Source organism: Cetorhinus maximus, chromosome 23 (assembly GCF_964194155.1).
Source record: "Cetorhinus maximus chromosome 23, sCetMax3.hap1.1, whole genome shotgun sequence".
NCBI lineage: Eukaryota > Metazoa > Chordata > Chondrichthyes > Lamniformes > Cetorhinidae > Cetorhinus > Cetorhinus maximus.
Window position 1 is genome coordinate 41644351 of NC_135901.1, and position 18881 is coordinate 41663231.

The 18881-nt window shown below is 45.2% G+C and overlaps 1 protein-coding gene and 1 pseudogene across 1 annotated transcript; one reads left to right on the forward strand and one right to left on the reverse strand.

The window, feature by feature from the left end:
- Positions 1-1971: 1971 nt before the first annotated feature.
- On the forward strand, positions 1972-8721 carry LOC144697999 (uncharacterized). The gene is made up of 3 exons (XM_078569945.1): positions 1972-2742; positions 8192-8307; positions 8475-8721. The coding sequence occupies exons 1-3, from the start codon at positions 1972-1974 to the stop codon at positions 8719-8721; spliced, it is 1134 nt and encodes a 377-aa protein (XP_078426071.1).
- Positions 8722-14955: 6234 nt separating this feature from the next.
- Positions 14956-18881, reverse strand: part of LOC144698248 (uncharacterized) — a 51098-nt pseudogene continuing 47172 nt past the window's right edge.

Here is an 18881-nt window from a genome sequence, read left to right on the forward strand (position 1 = left end):
GGACATTAATGATGTAGACATGAATGTAGGAGGTATGATCAGTAAGTTCACCGGTAACACAAAAAAATCACTAGTGTGGTAACTAGCGAGGAGGAAACCCTTAGACTACAGGACAATATAGACGGGCTGGTCAGATGGGCAGAACACTGGAAAATGGAATTTAATCCCAAAACATGTGAGGTGATGCATTTTGGGAGGACTAACTAGGCAAGGAGTACATGATGAATGGTAGGACCCGGGAAGTACAGACCCTTGGTGTGCATGTCCATGGATCCTTGAACATAAGAACTAGGAGCAGGAGTGGGCAATTCAGCCCCTCGAGCCTGCCCCGCCATTCATTACAATCATGGCTGATCTCATTTTGGCCTCAACTCCAATTTCCCTCCCTCACCCCATAACCTTTCAACCCATTACTAATTAAGTCCATGTGGTGAAGATGCTTGCACAATGCTGGTAGGTAAGGAGCTACAGGTTATTCACCCAGCGATGAGGAAGGGACATTGATATATCTCCAAATCAACAACAATTTGTGTTTATATCACACACTTATTGTTATATAGTTTACCAAGACATTTCACAGAAATGTTAGAAACCAAGGAGATACTCGGGCAGGTGGCCAATAATTTGGTCAAAGAGCTCGGTCTGAAGGAATATCTTAAAGGATGCAAATGAGGTAGAGAGGCGGAGAGGTTTAGGGAGGGAATTCCAGAGTCTTGGAAACTGACAGAATGGCAACCAGTGATGGAATTATTAAAATCAGTAATTCTCGATTTTGAGAAGAGCAGATATCTCGGGGGGATTGTGAGGCTGGAGGAGGTTACAGAGATAAGAATGATCACAACCCTGGAGGAAAACAAGGATGAGAATGTGAAAATTTAGGTGCTGCTTAAATGAGTGCCTTAAAATCATTTGTATAGTTTGTGAATGGCTGTTGGCCAAGCACTATTCCTTGCAGTATCCCACAAATAACTGCCTGTCATCCTGAGAATGAGACATTTATTCCGACTCTCTGTTTTCTGTCTGTTCACCAATTCTCAATCTATAACAGGATATTACACCAATCCCATGCACTTGAATTCTGTTTATTGACATCCTGTGCTTTGTTTAGTAACCTTCTCTCTCTGTCTCTCCCACTCCTCTCTCTCTTACTCTCTCTGTCACATTGAGTTCTCCAGCCCAGCGAGTTCTGGATGCTCCATCATTGAATATATTTCCGGCTGAGATGGAGAGATTTTCGATCTCTCAGGGAGTCGCGGGATATGGGAAGTGGGTGGGAAAGTGGAGTTGAAACCCAAATTCAGCCACGATTGTATTGAATGGTGGAGCAGGCTCGATGGGGTGTTAGGACTTCTCTTGTTCCTATTTCGTATGTACTTATGGAGGCCAGAGTCTTGTGTAGGACCAGACCGGGTGGCAGGTTCCCTCCCCTGATGGACATTAGTGAACCAGTTGGGTTTTTATCACGATCCAGCAGTTTTCATGGTCACTTTTTTCCCAGTGCCGGCCCCACAAATTCCCAGATTCATTCAGCTCAATTTCACAACCTGCCTTTGTGTTTTTGTGGGTTCTCTCTCACTCCCTTTTTCTGTTTTAAATCAATTTCACAGGGGATTAGAAGGGGAGGATTTGCAGTTGGGAAACTGAAACTAAACATCACATCAGGATCTGATGGAGTCGCCTAATTCATCTTAAACTGAGTATCTTCAGATTTTGAACATGGAAGGAAAAAGCACCGTTCACAGTGGGGAGACACCGTACACGTGTTCTGTGTGTGGACGAGGCTTCAGCCGATCATCTGACCTGACGGAGCATAAATGCAGTCACAATGGAGAGAAACCATGGAAATGTGGGGACTGTGGGAAGAGATTCAAATCCCCATTGGAACTGGGAACTCATTGGTGCACTCACACTGGGGAGAAACCATTCACTTGCTCTGAGCGTGGGAAGGGATTCACTCAATTAGCCAACCTCATGGGACAACAGCGAGTTAACACAGATGAGAGACCTTTTAAATGCCCACAGTGTGAGACATGCTTCAAAAGTTCTGTGGAACTAAAGTCCCATCAACGTGTTCACACTGATGAGAGACCGTTCAGGTGCTCTCACTGTGGGACTGCGTTTAGACGATCATCTGAACTCATCGCACACCAGCGAGTCCACACTGGAGAGAGACCGTTCACCTGTTCCAGGTGTGGGAAGGGATTCACTCAGTCATCCAGGCTGCTGCTGCACCAGAGAGTTCACACTGGAGAGAGGCCATTCACCTGTTCCGAATGTGGGAAGGGATTCATTCAGTCATCCAACCTGCTGCTGCACCAGAGAGTTCACACTGGAGAGAGGCCATTTACCTGCTCCGAATGTGGGAAGGGATTCAGTCAGTCATCCGGCCTGCTGAGACACCAGAGAGTTCACACTGGAGAGAGGCCATTTACCTGCTCCGAATGTGCGAAGGGATTCAGTCAGTCATCCGACCTGCTGCTGCACCAGAGAGTTCACACTGGAGAGAGGCCATTTACCTGCTCTGAATGTGGGAAGGGATTCAGTTGGTCATCCAACCGGCTAAGACACCAGAGAATTCACACTGGAGAGAGGCCATTTACCTGCTCCGAATGTGGGAAGGGATTCAGTCAGTCATCCAGCCTGCTGAGACACCAGAGAGTTCACACCGGAGAGAGGCCATTTACCTGCTCCGAATGTGGGAAGGGATTCAGTCGGTCATCCCACCGGCTGAGACACCAGCAAGTTCACAAGTAACTGTCGTGATGGGACTTTGCTCTTAATAACATTCAGGACTGAAGTATGTTCATTATAGTGTGTTTCTGTAGACACTAATAAACTCCAGCCCACTTCGATAAAAGTCAAATAAATCAGCATTGTGTTAAACACAATGCGTTGAACCTTTTTACTATTTTTAACAAGTTAGTACCTTTTTGATGTTAGTAAACTCCAGCCCAGTTACAAATTCTGTATAAAATTGGAATAAATCAGCTTTGTGATGAACAGTTGAGTCGTTTTGATATTTCTAGCACCAGTTAGTTCCTTTTGAAGGGCTCTCCCTCTCCCCTGTCTCCTCCATCCTCACCTCCAGCAACAAGTGTGAGGAGCTCACGGAGCTTCTTTGTCACTAAGATTGAGACAATCTGATCAGCTGCCTCTGCTGCTTCCCTCCCTTTCCCTAGCCCACCGGGATAAACTATCTCTAAAGATCCCCCTTGTCCGAGCCTGAACTCATGATTAAATGACAAAGGGGATGATGGTGCAAGGCAGCATTGGGTTATAATGAGACAAGGAAATAAACTAATGGGACAAGTGGAGAAACAACAGACAGGCCCAGAGGAGGGATAAATGGTAAAAGAAGAACCATTAGCAGCACCTACTGTCAGAAAAAATGGGAGCAGTGGTTATGATCTGAAATTGTCAAAATGAATGTTGAGTCCAGAAGGATGTAAAGTGTCCAATGAAAGATGGGCTGCTGTTCCTCGAGCTTCCATTGAGCTTCATTGGAACAGTGCAGGAGGCCGAGGTCAGAGTGGGAGTGGGTGGAGAATAAACTGGTAAATGACCAGAACCTCAGGAACACACTTGCAGACTGAAAGGTGATGTTCCACAAAGCAGTTACCCAATTGGGATTTAATCTCCTCAATGTAGAGAAAACCGCGCTGTGGTCAGTGAATAGACAATACTGAATAGCAAGAAGTACCAGTAAATCACTGTGCCCCTTGGAAAGTGTTTGGGGCCCTGGAATGTGGGAAGGGAGGAGGTGGATGGGTGCTGCTGCATCTGCTGTGCTTGAATGGAAATGATTCACAGTGATGTTCATAAGAACAGAAGAAATAGGAGCAGGGTTGGACCAAAAGGCCCCTTGAGCCTGCTCCACCATTAAATGTTCTTCCAGCTCAACTCCACTTTCCCATCCTATCACCATATCCCTTAGTGCCCAAATATTTATGGATTTCCATCTTGAACATATCAAGATGGAGAACAACAGACTCAGTGCAACTATTAATCTGGGAAATGCACAAACAAGGTGCATGTGAATTACAAATTCACCTCTTCACTGCTTGGTAATCATGTTAAATGAGCTTTACACTGGCCCCATGATGGAATCTAGTCATTCTCTGACAGGTATTCTTAATGGTATAATTAGCAAATTTAGAATGAAAAATACCCTCCGCTTCACTGTAAGGCTGAGAGACAACTTTGTAATTGATTCATAATGTCACAGACCAGCTCATTAGATCTGCTCATTTCATCTAATCTTATTTTATGCTAATGGGAGAATGGCTGAAACAGGGGATGGTGAATAACAGCTTAAAACCACAGTCCGCTCTCCCACTGCCATAATGATCCTTACAACATACAGGAATTTGGGACAATGTGACTTTGATGCTCAGATTAGCTCTGTCTCCATATTATAGGAAGGAGTGAATCACTGGGGATGGTGCAAAAAAGATTTACTGGAATGATGCCAGAATTGGAAAATGTGTCAAATTCACAAAGATTTAACAGATTGAAAAGTTTTTCTCTGGAAAAGAAAGTGAGGGATGACTTGACTAAGGCCTTTAAGATAATGAAAGGGGTTGACAAGGTAGACAAGTGGAAGAGTTTTCCACTTGTAGATGGTTGAGAATAAATATACATTAGTCATCAATAAATCTAATGCACAATTCATATGCAACTTCTTCAATCAGAGATAAAAGCAGAAAATCATGGAAATACTCAGCACATCCAGAAGAATCTGTGAATTGAGAAATAGAGCTAAGTTTTCAAGTCTGCTCACTGATGCAATGCAGTTCTGATGGAAAGTCACAGCCCTGAAATTTAAATACATCTTTCACTCTCCACAGACACTGCCAGATCTGCTGAAAATTCCAATATTTTGTTTTTTTTTATTGCAGATTTACAGCACCACCTTGCTCTAACTGTGGTTGAGAATATACGGCTCATTCTCAGAAGGGTTTGAGATCCCAGTGTGAGCTGAACACTTATGTTGCAAAATCACACCATGAAATCACACCAGCTGAATGTGGAAATGGATTCACCTCGTTATTCCATTTTCTGACACAGCAGCACAGTCATACCTGTGGGAGACCATTCAGATACCTCATGTGTGCAACCCTTTGCTCACTGCCCACCAACTAACACTCCAGTTTTAGAAGGTCAAAGGATTAGATCCACAATTGCTACATTCCAACTGACAAGACAGAGTTTCAGTCGTCAGAATATGGGGAGAAAAGTCACTTGTCTGCGCCACTGCTGAGACTCCAGTGAGTTCAGATCTAACTGTCAGGGTTTGATCTGTTGTTAATCACACCCAGGACAGAACTATGGTGGATGGGCCGTGCACTATGGTTGCCATATCAATATTAATAATTTTATATATTGGCCCTATGGCGCCAATCATCATCGGATCATAAAACATAATTATCTTATCAGAAAAGGCCTTTCAATGGCGGTATGTTTACCCAGGATTCAGAGGGGGGCAGAATGTGCTGTATGCTCACGTCAGGCGATCCTCGCGCAGGCGCAGTAGCTGACAGTGACTGGTACATGCGCATTGCGATCTCTGATTGGAGCATGCGCAGTACCATCTGTACCTGGAGCTGGTCGAAGACGCTGAGAAATGGCGAACACAGGCGAGTAAAAGGAGCCGGTGAGTGGGGAGGGATGGAAGCGGCGGAGTGGGCGGGGAGGCTTCATGAAGACCCTGTGAAGGTCTGAAATCTTGAATAAGAAGCTACCGATCCTGCGGTTACACCGAATGGAGAGGGGACAATTCTGACCCGCGTCTCCTCTCGGAGACAGGCCCGAGTTAACAACCGCCATCTTCACAGGGGCAATGTGCAGCAGGGCGCATGCGCGGCCACCCTGGTCCAGGTAGCAGGAGGAGAGGATATTGTGAATTTCTATCCTGGACTGACAGGGATGGATTTTGGAAACTCCTTTTCCAGGGGGTTAGAATGTGAGGATTTACACGCAGCAAACTCAAACCAAGAGAAATGTTTGTCTCTTCTCAATTTCTATCTTGGACTGACGGTTAGTGTTTTTGTAAATTTCTGATACTGGATCTTAGAAGTGGAGGGTTGACAGATGGGAAACTCAAATCAGACATCAATTCAGATCTGGCAGAGTCACTCGATTCGTGAAGACCTGAATATCATCGGCCTTTAAATCTGGAAGGTAAACAGTTGGCCTGTCTGTCTGTGGGCAAAGGTTACTTGTAGGAGAAAGAATAATTAACTGGGGAAAGCCAACTTCAATAGAGTGAGAATGGATCTGACCCAGTAAAGTGGAATCAAAGGTTGGCAGGAGAAACTGTAATTGAGGAATGGGCTGCCTTAAAGAGGAAATAGATCAGACATAGTAATGACATATTCTTACAAATGAGGAAGGTATGGCTAACATATCCACAGCTCACTAAATAAGAGAAGAGATTAAGATGAAGATGAATAAGTCTGCTAACAGAGATATCAGGTGGCTAATACAACCGAGAGACAGGATAAAGAAAGAATATTCAGAGAGAAATTGGAAAAAGAAAGTAAGAGAAGCAAAGAGAGAGTATGAGGAGAGACTGGCAGATAACATGGAAGGAAATCAAAATGCTTTCTCTGGCTTATACCTAGTAACAGGGTGGTAAAAGGAAAAAGGGACTGATTAGGGATTTAGAAAAAGGTGATTTACCCATTGGGACAGGGGGCATGGATGAGGTATAGATGAATATTTGGCATCTGTCTTTACCAAAGAAGATGATGCTGCACAGGTCATGGTTAAAGAGGAGGTAGTTCAAATACTTGTGGTGTTTAATATTGATAAGGAGAAGGTATATAGGCTGTCTGATAAAGTTGACAAGGCACCAGGATTGGATGAGATGTATCCAAGGATACTGAGGGAATTCAGAGTGGAAATTGTGGAGGCACTGACCATATTATTCCAATCTTCTTCAGACCCATGAGTGGTGACAGAGGACAGGAGAATTGCAAATCATACACCTTTGTTCAAAAAGGGTGTAATGATAAGCCCAGCAACTACCAGACCAGTCAGTTTAGCCTTGCGAGTGATAATTCTGGGCAAAATTTAATAGTCACTTAAGCAAATGTGGGCTAATTCAGGAAAGCCAGCACAAGTTTGTTAAGGAAAAATCATGTTAAACTAACTTGCTTAAGGTTTTTCAAGAGTTAACAGTGTGGTTGATGAGGGTAATGCTGTTAATGTGGTGTACATGGTCTTCCAAATGGCATTAGGTAAAGTGCCACATAACAGACTTGTGAGCAAAGTTATAGCTCACAGAACAAAATGGGCAGCAGCAACATGGGTACAAAATTAACTGCGTGACTGGAAACAGAGAGTAATGATTTTTCAGAATGGAGGAAGGTTGAAAGTGGATTTCCCCAGGAGTCAGTGTTAGGACTCCTGCTCCTATGACCTAGACCTTAGTGTTCAGGCACAAGTTTGGAATTTATGGGCACAGACTGTGTAGAAGGTCTTTTCTCTGGTGGACCTTAGTGAACCAGTTGAGTTTTTGTGACAATCCAGCATCTTTCGTGGTCACTTTTTCCTCGTGCCGGCCCCACAAATTCCCAGATTCATTCAGCTCAGTTTCACAACCTGCCTTTGTGTTTTTGTGGGTTCTCTGTCACTCCCTCTTTCTGTTTTAAATCAATTCCACAGGATATTAGAAGGGGAGGATTTGCAGTCAGAAAACTGAAACCAAACATCACATCAGGATCTGATGGAGTTGCACAGTTTATCGTAGCCTGAATATCATCGGATTTTGAACATGGAAGGAAAAAGCACCGTTCACAGTGGGGAGAAACCGTACACGTGTTGTGTGTGTTGACAAGGCTTCAGCCAATCATCTAACCTGGCAGGACATAAATGTAGTCCCAACAGGGAGAAACCGTGGAAATGTGGGGACTGTGGGAAGGGATTCAATTACATGGAAAGACATCGGTGCAGTCAAACAGCAGAGAGACCGTTCATCTGCTCCGAGTGTGGGAAGGGATTCACTCGTTCATCCTACCTACTGAAACACCAGCGAGTTCACACTGACGAGAGACCTTTTAAATGCTTGGACTGTTGGAAGTGCTACAAAATTTCCTGGGAACTGATGTCCCATCAATGTGTTCACACTGACGAGAGACTGTTCAGCTGCTCTCACTGTGGGACTGGGTTCAGGCGATCATCTCATCTCACTGTGCACCAACGAATTCACACTGGGGAGAAGCCATTTATCTGTTCCAAGTGTGGGAAGCGATTCACTCAGTCATCCAACCTGCTGAGACACCAGCATGGTCACACTGGAGAGAGGCATTTCACCTGTTCAGAATGTGGGAAGGGATTCACTGATTCATCCCATCTGTTGACGCACCTGCGAGTTCACAGTGAGGAGAGACCTTTTCAATGTCCAGACTGCAGGAAGTGCTATAAAAGTTCCGGGACCTGGTGTCCCATCAACGTGTTCACACTGAGGAGAGACCGTTCAGATGCTCTCACTGTGGGACTGGGTTCAGGCGATCAGCTAATCTTATTTCACACCAGCGAGTTCACACTGGGGAGAGGCCTTTCACCTGCTCCGTGTGTGGGATGGGATTTACTCATTCATCCAACCTCCTGAAACACCAGCGAGTTCACACTGGGGAGAGACCTTTCACCTGCTCCGAGTGTGGGAAAGGATTCACTCAGTCATGCAACCTGCTGAGACACCAGGAGGTTCACGAGTAACTACAGTGATTGAGTTTTGCAACTGAACCATGTTTCACTGGGGTCTGTTTCTGCTGATGTTAGTAAACTCCAGCCCAGTTATAGGTGTTAATATTCTGGATGAAAATAAAATCATTAAGCTTTCTATTAAATAGATGATGTTGAATCTTTTTACTATCCCTAAGACATTAGTTCCTTTCGAAGGGCTCTCCCTCTCCCCTGTCTCCTCCATCCTCACCTCCAGCAACAAGTGTGAGGAGCTCATGGAGCTTCTTTGTCACTAAGATTGAGACAATCCGATCAGCTGCCTCTGCTGCTTCCCTCCCTTCCACTAGCCCACCAGGACAAACTGTCTCTAAAGACCCCCCATGTCCGAATTCTGAACCCACATCTTTCTCCAGTTTCTCTCCCATCTCCCCTTCCTGCCCTCTCAGAGCTCACTTTGTCCATGAGACCCACCTCCTTTTCCATCAACCCTATTCTCGCTAAACTGCTGATCACCCAATTTCCCCATGTTCACTGATATTAACGGTTCTCTCTCTCCTGGTACTGCCCATCTCTCCTTCAAATCTGCCATCATCACTTGTCCTCAATAAAACCAACACTTGACCCCACTATCCTATTAAACTCCCGCTCCAGCTCCAACCTCCTTTCACTCTCCAAAGTCCTGATCACCTCCCAAATCCATGTCCACATTTCCCAGAACTCCATGTTTAAATCCCTCCAATAAGATCTCTGTCCCTGTCACGTTATCGAAATAGCTCTTCCCAAAGTCACCAATGACACCCGATGTGAATGTGACAAAGGAAAACTCCCTCATTGTCCTTCTCGGCCTGTCTGCAGCCTCTAACAACATTGTCCAAACCGTCCTCCTCCAATGCCTCTGCACTGGTGGCCAGCTGGGTGGGACATGATGAAACAATGTACAAACAATTCAAGGGCTGACTGACTTCAAGAAATAACCGGGCAGACAGGGAATGTCACCGTTACAACAAGGAGAGTCCGTGGTTTCAGTGAATGAACCAACAGACGGGTGTTGTGGAGTATCTTAGACACTCGGCATGAGTCAGCTGTGTGATGGAAAAGCAACACTAACGACAAATATGGGGATACAGGAGAGCCCCAAAGACACCTCATCGATACAAGTTTCTCCCGTACGTTTGGAGTATTTTGTAGACATTACAGCATTGATCATGATTACAGAATGAACCATGTGCCCTTGTTTATAATTTCGCTCCTTTACATTCATGCCTCTGTAAAAATGGTCTGCACCCATACCTGGTTCCTCTGTTATTCCCCTCCCACCCCACACCACAAGTGCACTTCCTCTGACCTCCTTGGCTTTCTAGCTCCTTCTCACTGTCTCTCTTTCCATCAAAAATCAGCAAATTGTTAAAAAAATGAATGTAAAAATAATGTCTAACCTTGTAATCCCGACATTAGCAAGAAGTCCCCTTATGTCCCCGTTGGACATCTGTCCATTTGACCATACCCTAATCCTTCTGTTAGTCCTAAATTAATTATGTCTGTCAGACTAAGCAGAATTACTAACTTGAAGCATATATTTGTTAATGACGCATTCCCCCCTTTCAAGGGTTATGACAGGTTAGGAAGAAGGTTCATATTGTCATCATTCAGAACAACCCAGATTACAAAGGAACAACTGATCTCAAAGACAACCTCTTGTAGTATGTGTGGAGGGGGTGTGCTGAATCAGGTTTAAATGGGTTAAATGATATATGTTTTCTATATTAGACAATCACATTAAAATCTGGAACTTAGATGGGGATATGGATTTGTGTTAGGTGGGAAGATCTGGATCAGTATATTACTCCAGGGAGCCTAATGATCAGAGGGACAGTATTTCAGAACTGATTCCTGTGAAAGCAGCAAACCCATTGCTCTCTGTGAAAAAGACCAATGGAAATATTTAAAGTGGAAACCATAGGCATGTTGGAGGATGTTGTACACAAGGAATTTGTGAACTATCTGAGGATAATAGTGAGGGGAAAGGAATGGATCTGGAAAGCAGCAGACACTTCACATTGTTCCTGGAGAAGTGGGGCCTGGTTGTATAGATGTCAGGTTTTACACAGCACACGGTCAGCCTGTGGTTTCACCCTGGATGAAGAATCTCCGAATCGTACCATTCACATCACTGGATGGGATTCTCAGGAGCCATGTTGTCTGCTTGGAGAGGAAGGTTTGTGTTATAGCTAATGAGAAGCAGCACAGACAACCACACACACATTCTCTGTCTGTCTCACACACACTCAGACAACCTCTCCACACCCACACATTTACACACACTTCCACACTCAGGGATACACCCGCACCCATACAACCAGACACATGAGGACACATCCTGTCCTATCAGGTGGACAACACCGACCAAAGTGACTAATACTGGGGATAAAGTATTGGTGCCTATGAAGAACATTGTTTTTGGCACATTCAAGTCAACATCACCCTCCATAGCCTGTGAGCGGTTTTGACCATCCAGTCTCACCCCTTTCTCTGAACATTAAATCTATATTGAACAACATCTGGGACAGAGGCTACAACACAATTAGAACAATGAGCTGTCTATTGCCAGCTTTGGTGACAGTGGGAGGTAGTGTAAATTTCAGAACAACATCCCTGGATAATTACAGCCTCTGATTTCCTCTTGGAATGACTTAAAATGTCAATTCCTCTCATGTTGATGGTCTGTTTGATGAGAGAATTCTGAGATAGGTCGCATGGTGAAAGAATATAATGTTGTTTTGACTCAGTATCCAATATTCCCCTGAGTTTGTTCATTGCTGCCCCAATGTCCTGAGACATGTTCCTATGTTCAAAAGGAACTAATTTGTGTTTGAAATATTAAAAAAGACTTAATACACCATGTGTTTAACACAAACCTGATTGTTATACAGAATATAAACCCCTATAACTGGGCTGGAGTTTATTAACATCCACAGAAACAGACCCCAATGAACATGGTTCAGACCTGGATGTGATTCACAGCAAAATCCAATCACTTGTTAATTGTGAACTCGCTGGTGTCTCAGCAGGTTAGCGACTGAGTGAATCCCTTCCCACACTTGGAGCTGGTGAACGGCCTCTCTCCAGTGTGAACTCGCTGGTGTACAGCGAGTTGAGATGACCACCTGAACCCAGTCCCGCAGTGAGAGCACCTGAACGGTCTCTCGTCAGTGTGAACACGTTGATGGGACACCAGTTCACTGGAATTTTAAAGCACTTCTTGCAGTCTGGGCATTTAAAAGACCACTCGGCAGTGTGAATTTGTTGATGTGTCTGTAGGTGGGATGACTGAGTAAATCTCTTGCCACACTCGGAGCAGCTGAACAACTTCTCTCCAGTGTGAACCTGCTGGTGTCTCACAAGGTTGTTTGAATGGGCGAATCTTTTCCCACACTCGGAGCAGCTGAATGGCCTCCCCTCAGTGTGAGTTTGTTCATGTCTCAGCAGGCTGGATAACTGAGTGAATCCCTTCCCACACTCCGTACAGGTGAATGGCCTCTCCCTAGTGTGAATGTGCTGGTGTATGGTGAGTTCTGATAAATATATGCTTTCTTTACCACCTGATCCACCTGTCCCGCCACCTTCAGGGACCTGTGGACATGGACTCCGAGGTCTCTCACTTTTTCTACCCCTCCCAATATTCACCTGTTTATTGCGTATTCTCCAGCTTTGTTTGCCCTCCCCAAATGCATTAGCATGAATTTTCTTTCTCTTTTACAGCTGATTTAAAGCTGCAGATTTTGCTCCAAAGGTTAAATTGGGATTGATATTCAAAGTTAGCTATTTAACTGCAGCAACAACTTCAGCTGGGAGTCAGTGAATTAAGAGGAAAGATCCCAGACAGCGGTTCTTCAAGGTACACTGCAGGCCCGACAGCTCAATCAGCTCCACTCTCAGCTCAGGAGAGCTCAACAACTCCACATCCTGTCCACAGGGGAGATCTCCTGGTGCAGTGGGACCAACACTCATGCTTTAACTAACACCACCAAAAAAAGCCTGGATTAATCTGTTAAGTCTGATTGCTGTTTGTGGAATCTTACTGTGCACAAACTGGTTGTCGTGAAACAGCAACAACTTGTATTCATATAATACCTTTAAAGGAACAAAATGTGCCAAGGTTCTTCACAGGACTTTCATAAAGAAACATTTGACATCGAGTCACATGGGTCGATATTAGGGTAAATAGACAGAACCTTGATTGGAGAGGCAGATATTAACAAGCCTCTTTAATCAGGAGAGAGAGCTGGAGAGGTTTCGGGAGGAAATTCCGGAACTTTGCACCGAGGCACGGCCACCGATGGTGGAGTAATTAAAATCAGGGATGCTAAAGAGTACGGGATGAGATAGCACAGATATCTCAGAGGGTTGTGCGACTGGAAGTTACTGAGATAGGGAGGGACGTGGCCATGAAGGGATTTGTTAACAAGGTTACGAATTTTAAAATTGAGGCATTGCTTGAACAGGGGCCAATTTAGGTCAATGATTACAGGGGTGAAGGGTGAACAGGACTTGGCCTGATAAAGCTCACGGACAGCAGAGTTTTGGATGATCTCATGTTTCTGTGTGGGGCCGGGTTGAATGTGAGGGGCCGGCTAGGAATGTATTGGGATTGTCAAGTCAAAAGGTAACACGGACATGGATGAGGGTTTGAGCAGCAGATGAGCTGGGGTCAGGTGGAGACAGGCGACGTTTTAGAGATTAAAATATCTGGTGTTAATGATGGTGTGGATATGTGGTCAGAAACTCACCTTGGGGTCAAATAAAAGACCAAGATTGTGAACAGTGTGGTTCAGCCTCAGACAGTTCCCAGGGAGAGGGATGGACTCGGTAGTTAGGGAACGGAATTTGTACTGATGACCGAAGACAATGGCTTTGGTCTTCCCAATTTTTGATTGGAGGAAATTTCTGCTCATCCAGTACTGGATGTGGGATAAGCAGTTTGATAATTTAGTACCAGTGGAGGAATGGAGAGGGATGGTGGTGAGGTAGAGCTGGGTGTTGTCAGTGTACATGTGAAAACTAACACGGTGCTTTTGGATGATGTCACCGAGTGGCAGCATGTAGATGAGAAATAGGAGGGGCCAAGGATAGATCCTTGGGGGACACCAAGTACAAGGATTTTGGAGAGGAAAGTGAGATTGGAGATGGGGTGGTAGTTTGAAAAGATGGTCAGGTCAAGAGTTTATTTTTAGGATGGGTGATGACGATAGATTTGATGATGAGAGGGACATTACCAGGAGAGAGAGAAACATTAACAATATCAGCTAACATGGGGAAGTCGGATAATCAGCAGTTTGGTGAGAATAAGATCAAGGGAGCAGAAGGAGGGCCTCATGGACAAGAGGAGCACTGAGAGGACATGAGGGGAGATGGGAGAGAAACTGGAGAAAGATGCGAGTTCAGAGCTCAGACAAGAAGGAACCTTACAGACAGTTTGTCCCAGTGGGCTAGTGGGAGGGAGGGAAGCAGCAGAGGCAGCTGATCGGATTGTCTCAATCTTAGTAACAAAGAAGCTCCATGGGCTCCTCACACTTGTTGCTGGAGGCGACAGGGGAGAAGCAGAGTATTGGAGATATTACAAAGATTTGACACACCTTGTATTTCACACCAAGTTGACTTAATTGATTTGTATCAACAATATTAGCCTCTATAACAGGGCTGGAGTTTATTAACATCAGCAGAAACAGACCCCAATGAACATGGTTCCATCCAGGATGTGATTAACTACAGTAATTGGATTTTGCTGTTACTTGTCAACTTGCTGGTGTCTCAGCAGCACAAATGACTGAGTGAATCGCTTTCCACACACAGACCAGCTGACTGGTCTCTCCCCAGTGTGAACTCGGTGGTGTTTCAGTGGGTAGGTTCAATGAATGAATCCCTTCCTACAGTCAGGGCAAGTGAGCAGCCCCTTCTCCAGTATGAATTCGCTGGTGTCTCAGCAGGTTGGATGACTGAGTAAATCCCTTCCCACACATGGAACAGGTGAACGGCCTCTCCCCAGTGTGACTGCACTGATGTACAATGAGGTCAGATGATTGCCTGAACCCAGTCCTGCAGTGAGGGCACCTGAGTGGTCTCTCGTCAGTGTGAACACGTTGATGTAAGATCAGGTCCTGGTAACTTTTATAGCACTTCCAGCAGACTGAGCATGTAAACTGTCTCTGGTCTGAGTGAACCAGCTGATGTCTCAGTAGGTGGGATGACCTAGTGAATCCCTTCCCACGCTCAGAGCAGGTGCACGGTCTCTCCCCGGTGTGAACTCTCTGGTGTGTCAGCAGGTTGGTTGAACTAACAAATCCCTTCCCACACTCGGAGCAGGTGAACGGTCTCTCCCCAGTGTGAACTCGCTGGTGTGTCAGCAGAGTGGATGACTGAGTAAATCCCTTCCCACACTCAGGGCAGGTGAATGGCTTCTCCCCAGTGTGAGTGCGTCGATGAGTTTCCAGGTCAGACGGGTAATTAAATCCCTTCCCACAGTTCCCGCACTTACACGGTTTCTCCCCAGCGTGAGCAGCGCTTTCTGCTTCCATGTTCAAAGGCCGATAATATTCAGGTCCTGATGAATCAAGTGACTCTCTCAGGTCTTGGTGTGAGTTTCCCGACAGCAAATCCTCCCCTTCAAATACCCTGTGAAATTGATTTAAAACAGAAAAAAGGGAGTGAGAGAGAACCCACAAAAACACAAAGGCAGGTTGTGAAATTGAGCTGAATGAATCTGGGAATTTGTGGGGCCAGCACGAGGAAAAAGTGACCATGAAAACTGATGGATTGTCATAAAAATCCAACTGGTTCACTAATGTCCTTCAGGGAAGGGAACCTGCCACCCGGTCTGGGCCTACACAAGATTCGGGGTTCTTGGGGAGGAGGGAGAAAGAGTGAGAGAGAAGTGAGAGATGCAGGAGAACCCTGACAGAATCTCCACAACCCTCAACCTCCAACCCCTAGAAGGACCAGGATAGCAGGTGTATGTAACACCATCTCCTCCAAGTTCCCCTCCAAGTCACACACCGTCCTGACTTGTCTGACATCCAGTACTGGATGAGCAGAAAATTACTCCATTTAAATAATGGGAAGATTGAAGCCATTGTCTTCAGTCCCCACTACAAACTGCACTCCCCAGACACTGACTCAGCACCTCTCGCTGACAACTGTCTGAGACTGAACCAGACTGTTCACAACCATAGTGAAATATTTCACCCCAAGATGAGCTTCCAACCACATATCCACATCATCACCAAGACCGCCTATTTCCACCTCGGCAACATTGCCCGACTCCAGCCCACTCTCAGCTCATCTGCTGCTGATACTCTTATCCATTTCTTTGTTACCTCTAGACTTAACTATCCTAACGCACTCCCGGCCGGTCTCCCACATTCAACCTCCCTGTAATCTTGAGGTCATCCAAAACTCTGCTGCCCGTGTGCTTACTCGCACCAAGTCTTGTTCACCCATCACTCCTGTGTTCACTGACCTACACAGGCTCAGAAAAATCTGTTAGAATTCTTTGAGGAGGTAACGAGTAGGTTAGACAAAGGAGAACCAATGGATGTTATCTACTTGGACTTGCAGAAGGCCTTTGACAAGGTGCCGCACAGGAGGCTGCTCAGTAAGATAAGAGCCCATGGTGTTAGAGGCAAGGTACTAGCATGGATAGAAGATTGGCTATCTGGCAGGAGAAAGAGAGTGGGGATAAGGGGGTCCTTCTCAGGATGGTGGCCGGTGACTATTGGAGTTCCGCAGGAGTCAGTGTTGGGACCACAACTTTTCACTTTATACATTAATGATCTAGATGAAGGAACTGAGGGCATCCTGGCTAAGGTTGCAGATGATACAAAGATAGGTGGAGGGACACGTAGTATTGAGGAAGCGGGGAGGCTGCAGAAGGATTTGGACAGGTTAGGAGAATGGGCAAAGAAGTGGCAGATGGAATACAACGTGGGGAAGTCTGAGGTCATGCACTTTGGTAGGAAGAATTGAGGCATAGACTATTTTCTAAATGGGGAGAGAATTCAGAAATTTGTAGTCCTAGTCCTGGATTCTCTTAAGATTAACTTGCAGGTTGAGTCGGTAGTTAGGAAGGCAAATGCAATGTTGGCATTTATTTTGACAGTACTAGAATATAAAAGCAGGGATGTGCTGCTGAGGCTTTATAAGGCTCTGGTCAGACCGCATTTAGAATATTGTGAGCAATTTTGGGCCCCGTGTCTCAGGAAGGATGTGCTGGCCCTGGAGAGGGTCCAGAGGAGGTTCACGAGAATGATCCCAGGAATGAAAGGCTTAACATATGAGGAACGTTTGAGGACTCTGGGTCTATACTCAATGGAGTTTAGAAGGATGAGGGAGGATCTGATTGAAACTTACAGAAAACTGAAAGGCCTGGATAGAGTGGGCATAGGGAAGATGTTTCCATTAGTAGGAGAGACTAGCACCCGACGGCACAGCCTCAGAGTAAAGGGAAGACCTTTTAGAACAGAGATGAGGAGAAACTTCTTTAGCCAGAGAGTGATGAATCTATGGAATTCATTGCCACAGAAGGCTGTGGAGGCCAGGTCATTGAGTGTATTTAAGACTGAGATAGATAGGTTCTTGATTGGTAAGGGGATCAAAGGTTACGGGGAGAAGGCAGGAGAATGGGGTTGAAAAACTTATCAGTCATGATTGAATGGCAGAGCAGACTCGATGGGCTGAATGCCTAATTTCTGCTCCTATGCCTTATGGCTCCGGGTTAAGGAGAAGCTAAATTATAAAATTCTCATCCTTGTTTTAAAGGCTGTGTTTGCTGCCGTTGTGCAAGCGCAGTTGTTCTGTTTTACTCTGTCTTCATAGGGTTAATCTCTCATCCTCCTCAGACTCAGGTCACCACTACAGACTCACCATGAGGAAACTCAGACTGACCTGGTTACAGTGTCCATCAATCAGCCAATTCAGAACTCAGTCAACAGCAGAGAGCTTTGATTGTACATTCCTAATCTCTAATGCTTTTTATAAACGCATACTGTTCTGTGAAATGCCTTGGAAAGTTTTATTACGTTAAAGGTGCTATATAAACACAAATTGCTGTTGTTGATTTGGACAGATATCACTGTTCCTTCATTATCGCTGGGTGAATAACCTGTAACTCCTTACCTAACAGCATTGTGGGAGCACCTTCACCACACGGACTGCAGTGGTTCAAGAAGGTCAAACATCATCTTCTCCACAGGCAACTGGGGATTGACGATATTTGCTCGTCGTGTTAGTGAAAGGGCTGGGGAGTGGGACTGGCTGATATGCTCTTGCAGAGAGTCAGCATGGGCACAATGAGCTGAATGGCCTCCGTCTGTATTGTAATAATTCAATGATTCTATGACTTGATGAGAAAGGACCTACACTGGAGGCCAGGTACCAACTTCTGTAACTGACACCCACCCTGATACAAATTGGCTCTTAATTGGTCCGTCTGTGTTTCTAGACTCGGTTCTGTGAGCAACGCCTGCAATAAGATAATAGCAAAATACTGCAGCTGCTGGAAATCTGAAATAAAAAGAGTAAATGCTGGAAATACTCAGCAGATCAGGCAGTATCTGTGGAGAGAGAAACAGAGTTAACATTTCAGGGTGTGCAGAATGGATTACAGGGAATAAAAATGGTGCAGAATTTGATGGTCAATATAAACTCAGAAGGGGATTATAGCACAGGAAAAACAATTCCTGACTGTGAAAGATACTGTGGGAAGATAAAGCTGGGAACCAGCAGCACACGGTCAGAGGATGGGCAATGGAGGAAACCTTATTTGGACACAGTCAGCAGAACTAACAGTTAAATGCCAAACACAGCTAAAATACACCCAGTATTAGAGACAGAGGATGGTAGACAAGGGCAGAGAGGTAATCAGGGAGGGCAGAGGTGAAACAGAGCAAAAGATGGACATGGATTCAGATCCACAGGAAAGGAGCCACACTAGCCCCAGAGCGATGGAACCTCTAAAAGATAACAGAGCAGAGAACTAAAAGCTCCAAATTGTAGATGAATGGTCAAAAATACTCAACACTGAAACAATTTCAGTTTTCAACTTTAAAATCTCCTGCTGGAGCCTGCAGCTGGAAAGATATCAGAAGCACTGGAGTCAGAGAAAAATCTCCCAGTTGAGGAAATACCCGGAGATCGGGGTG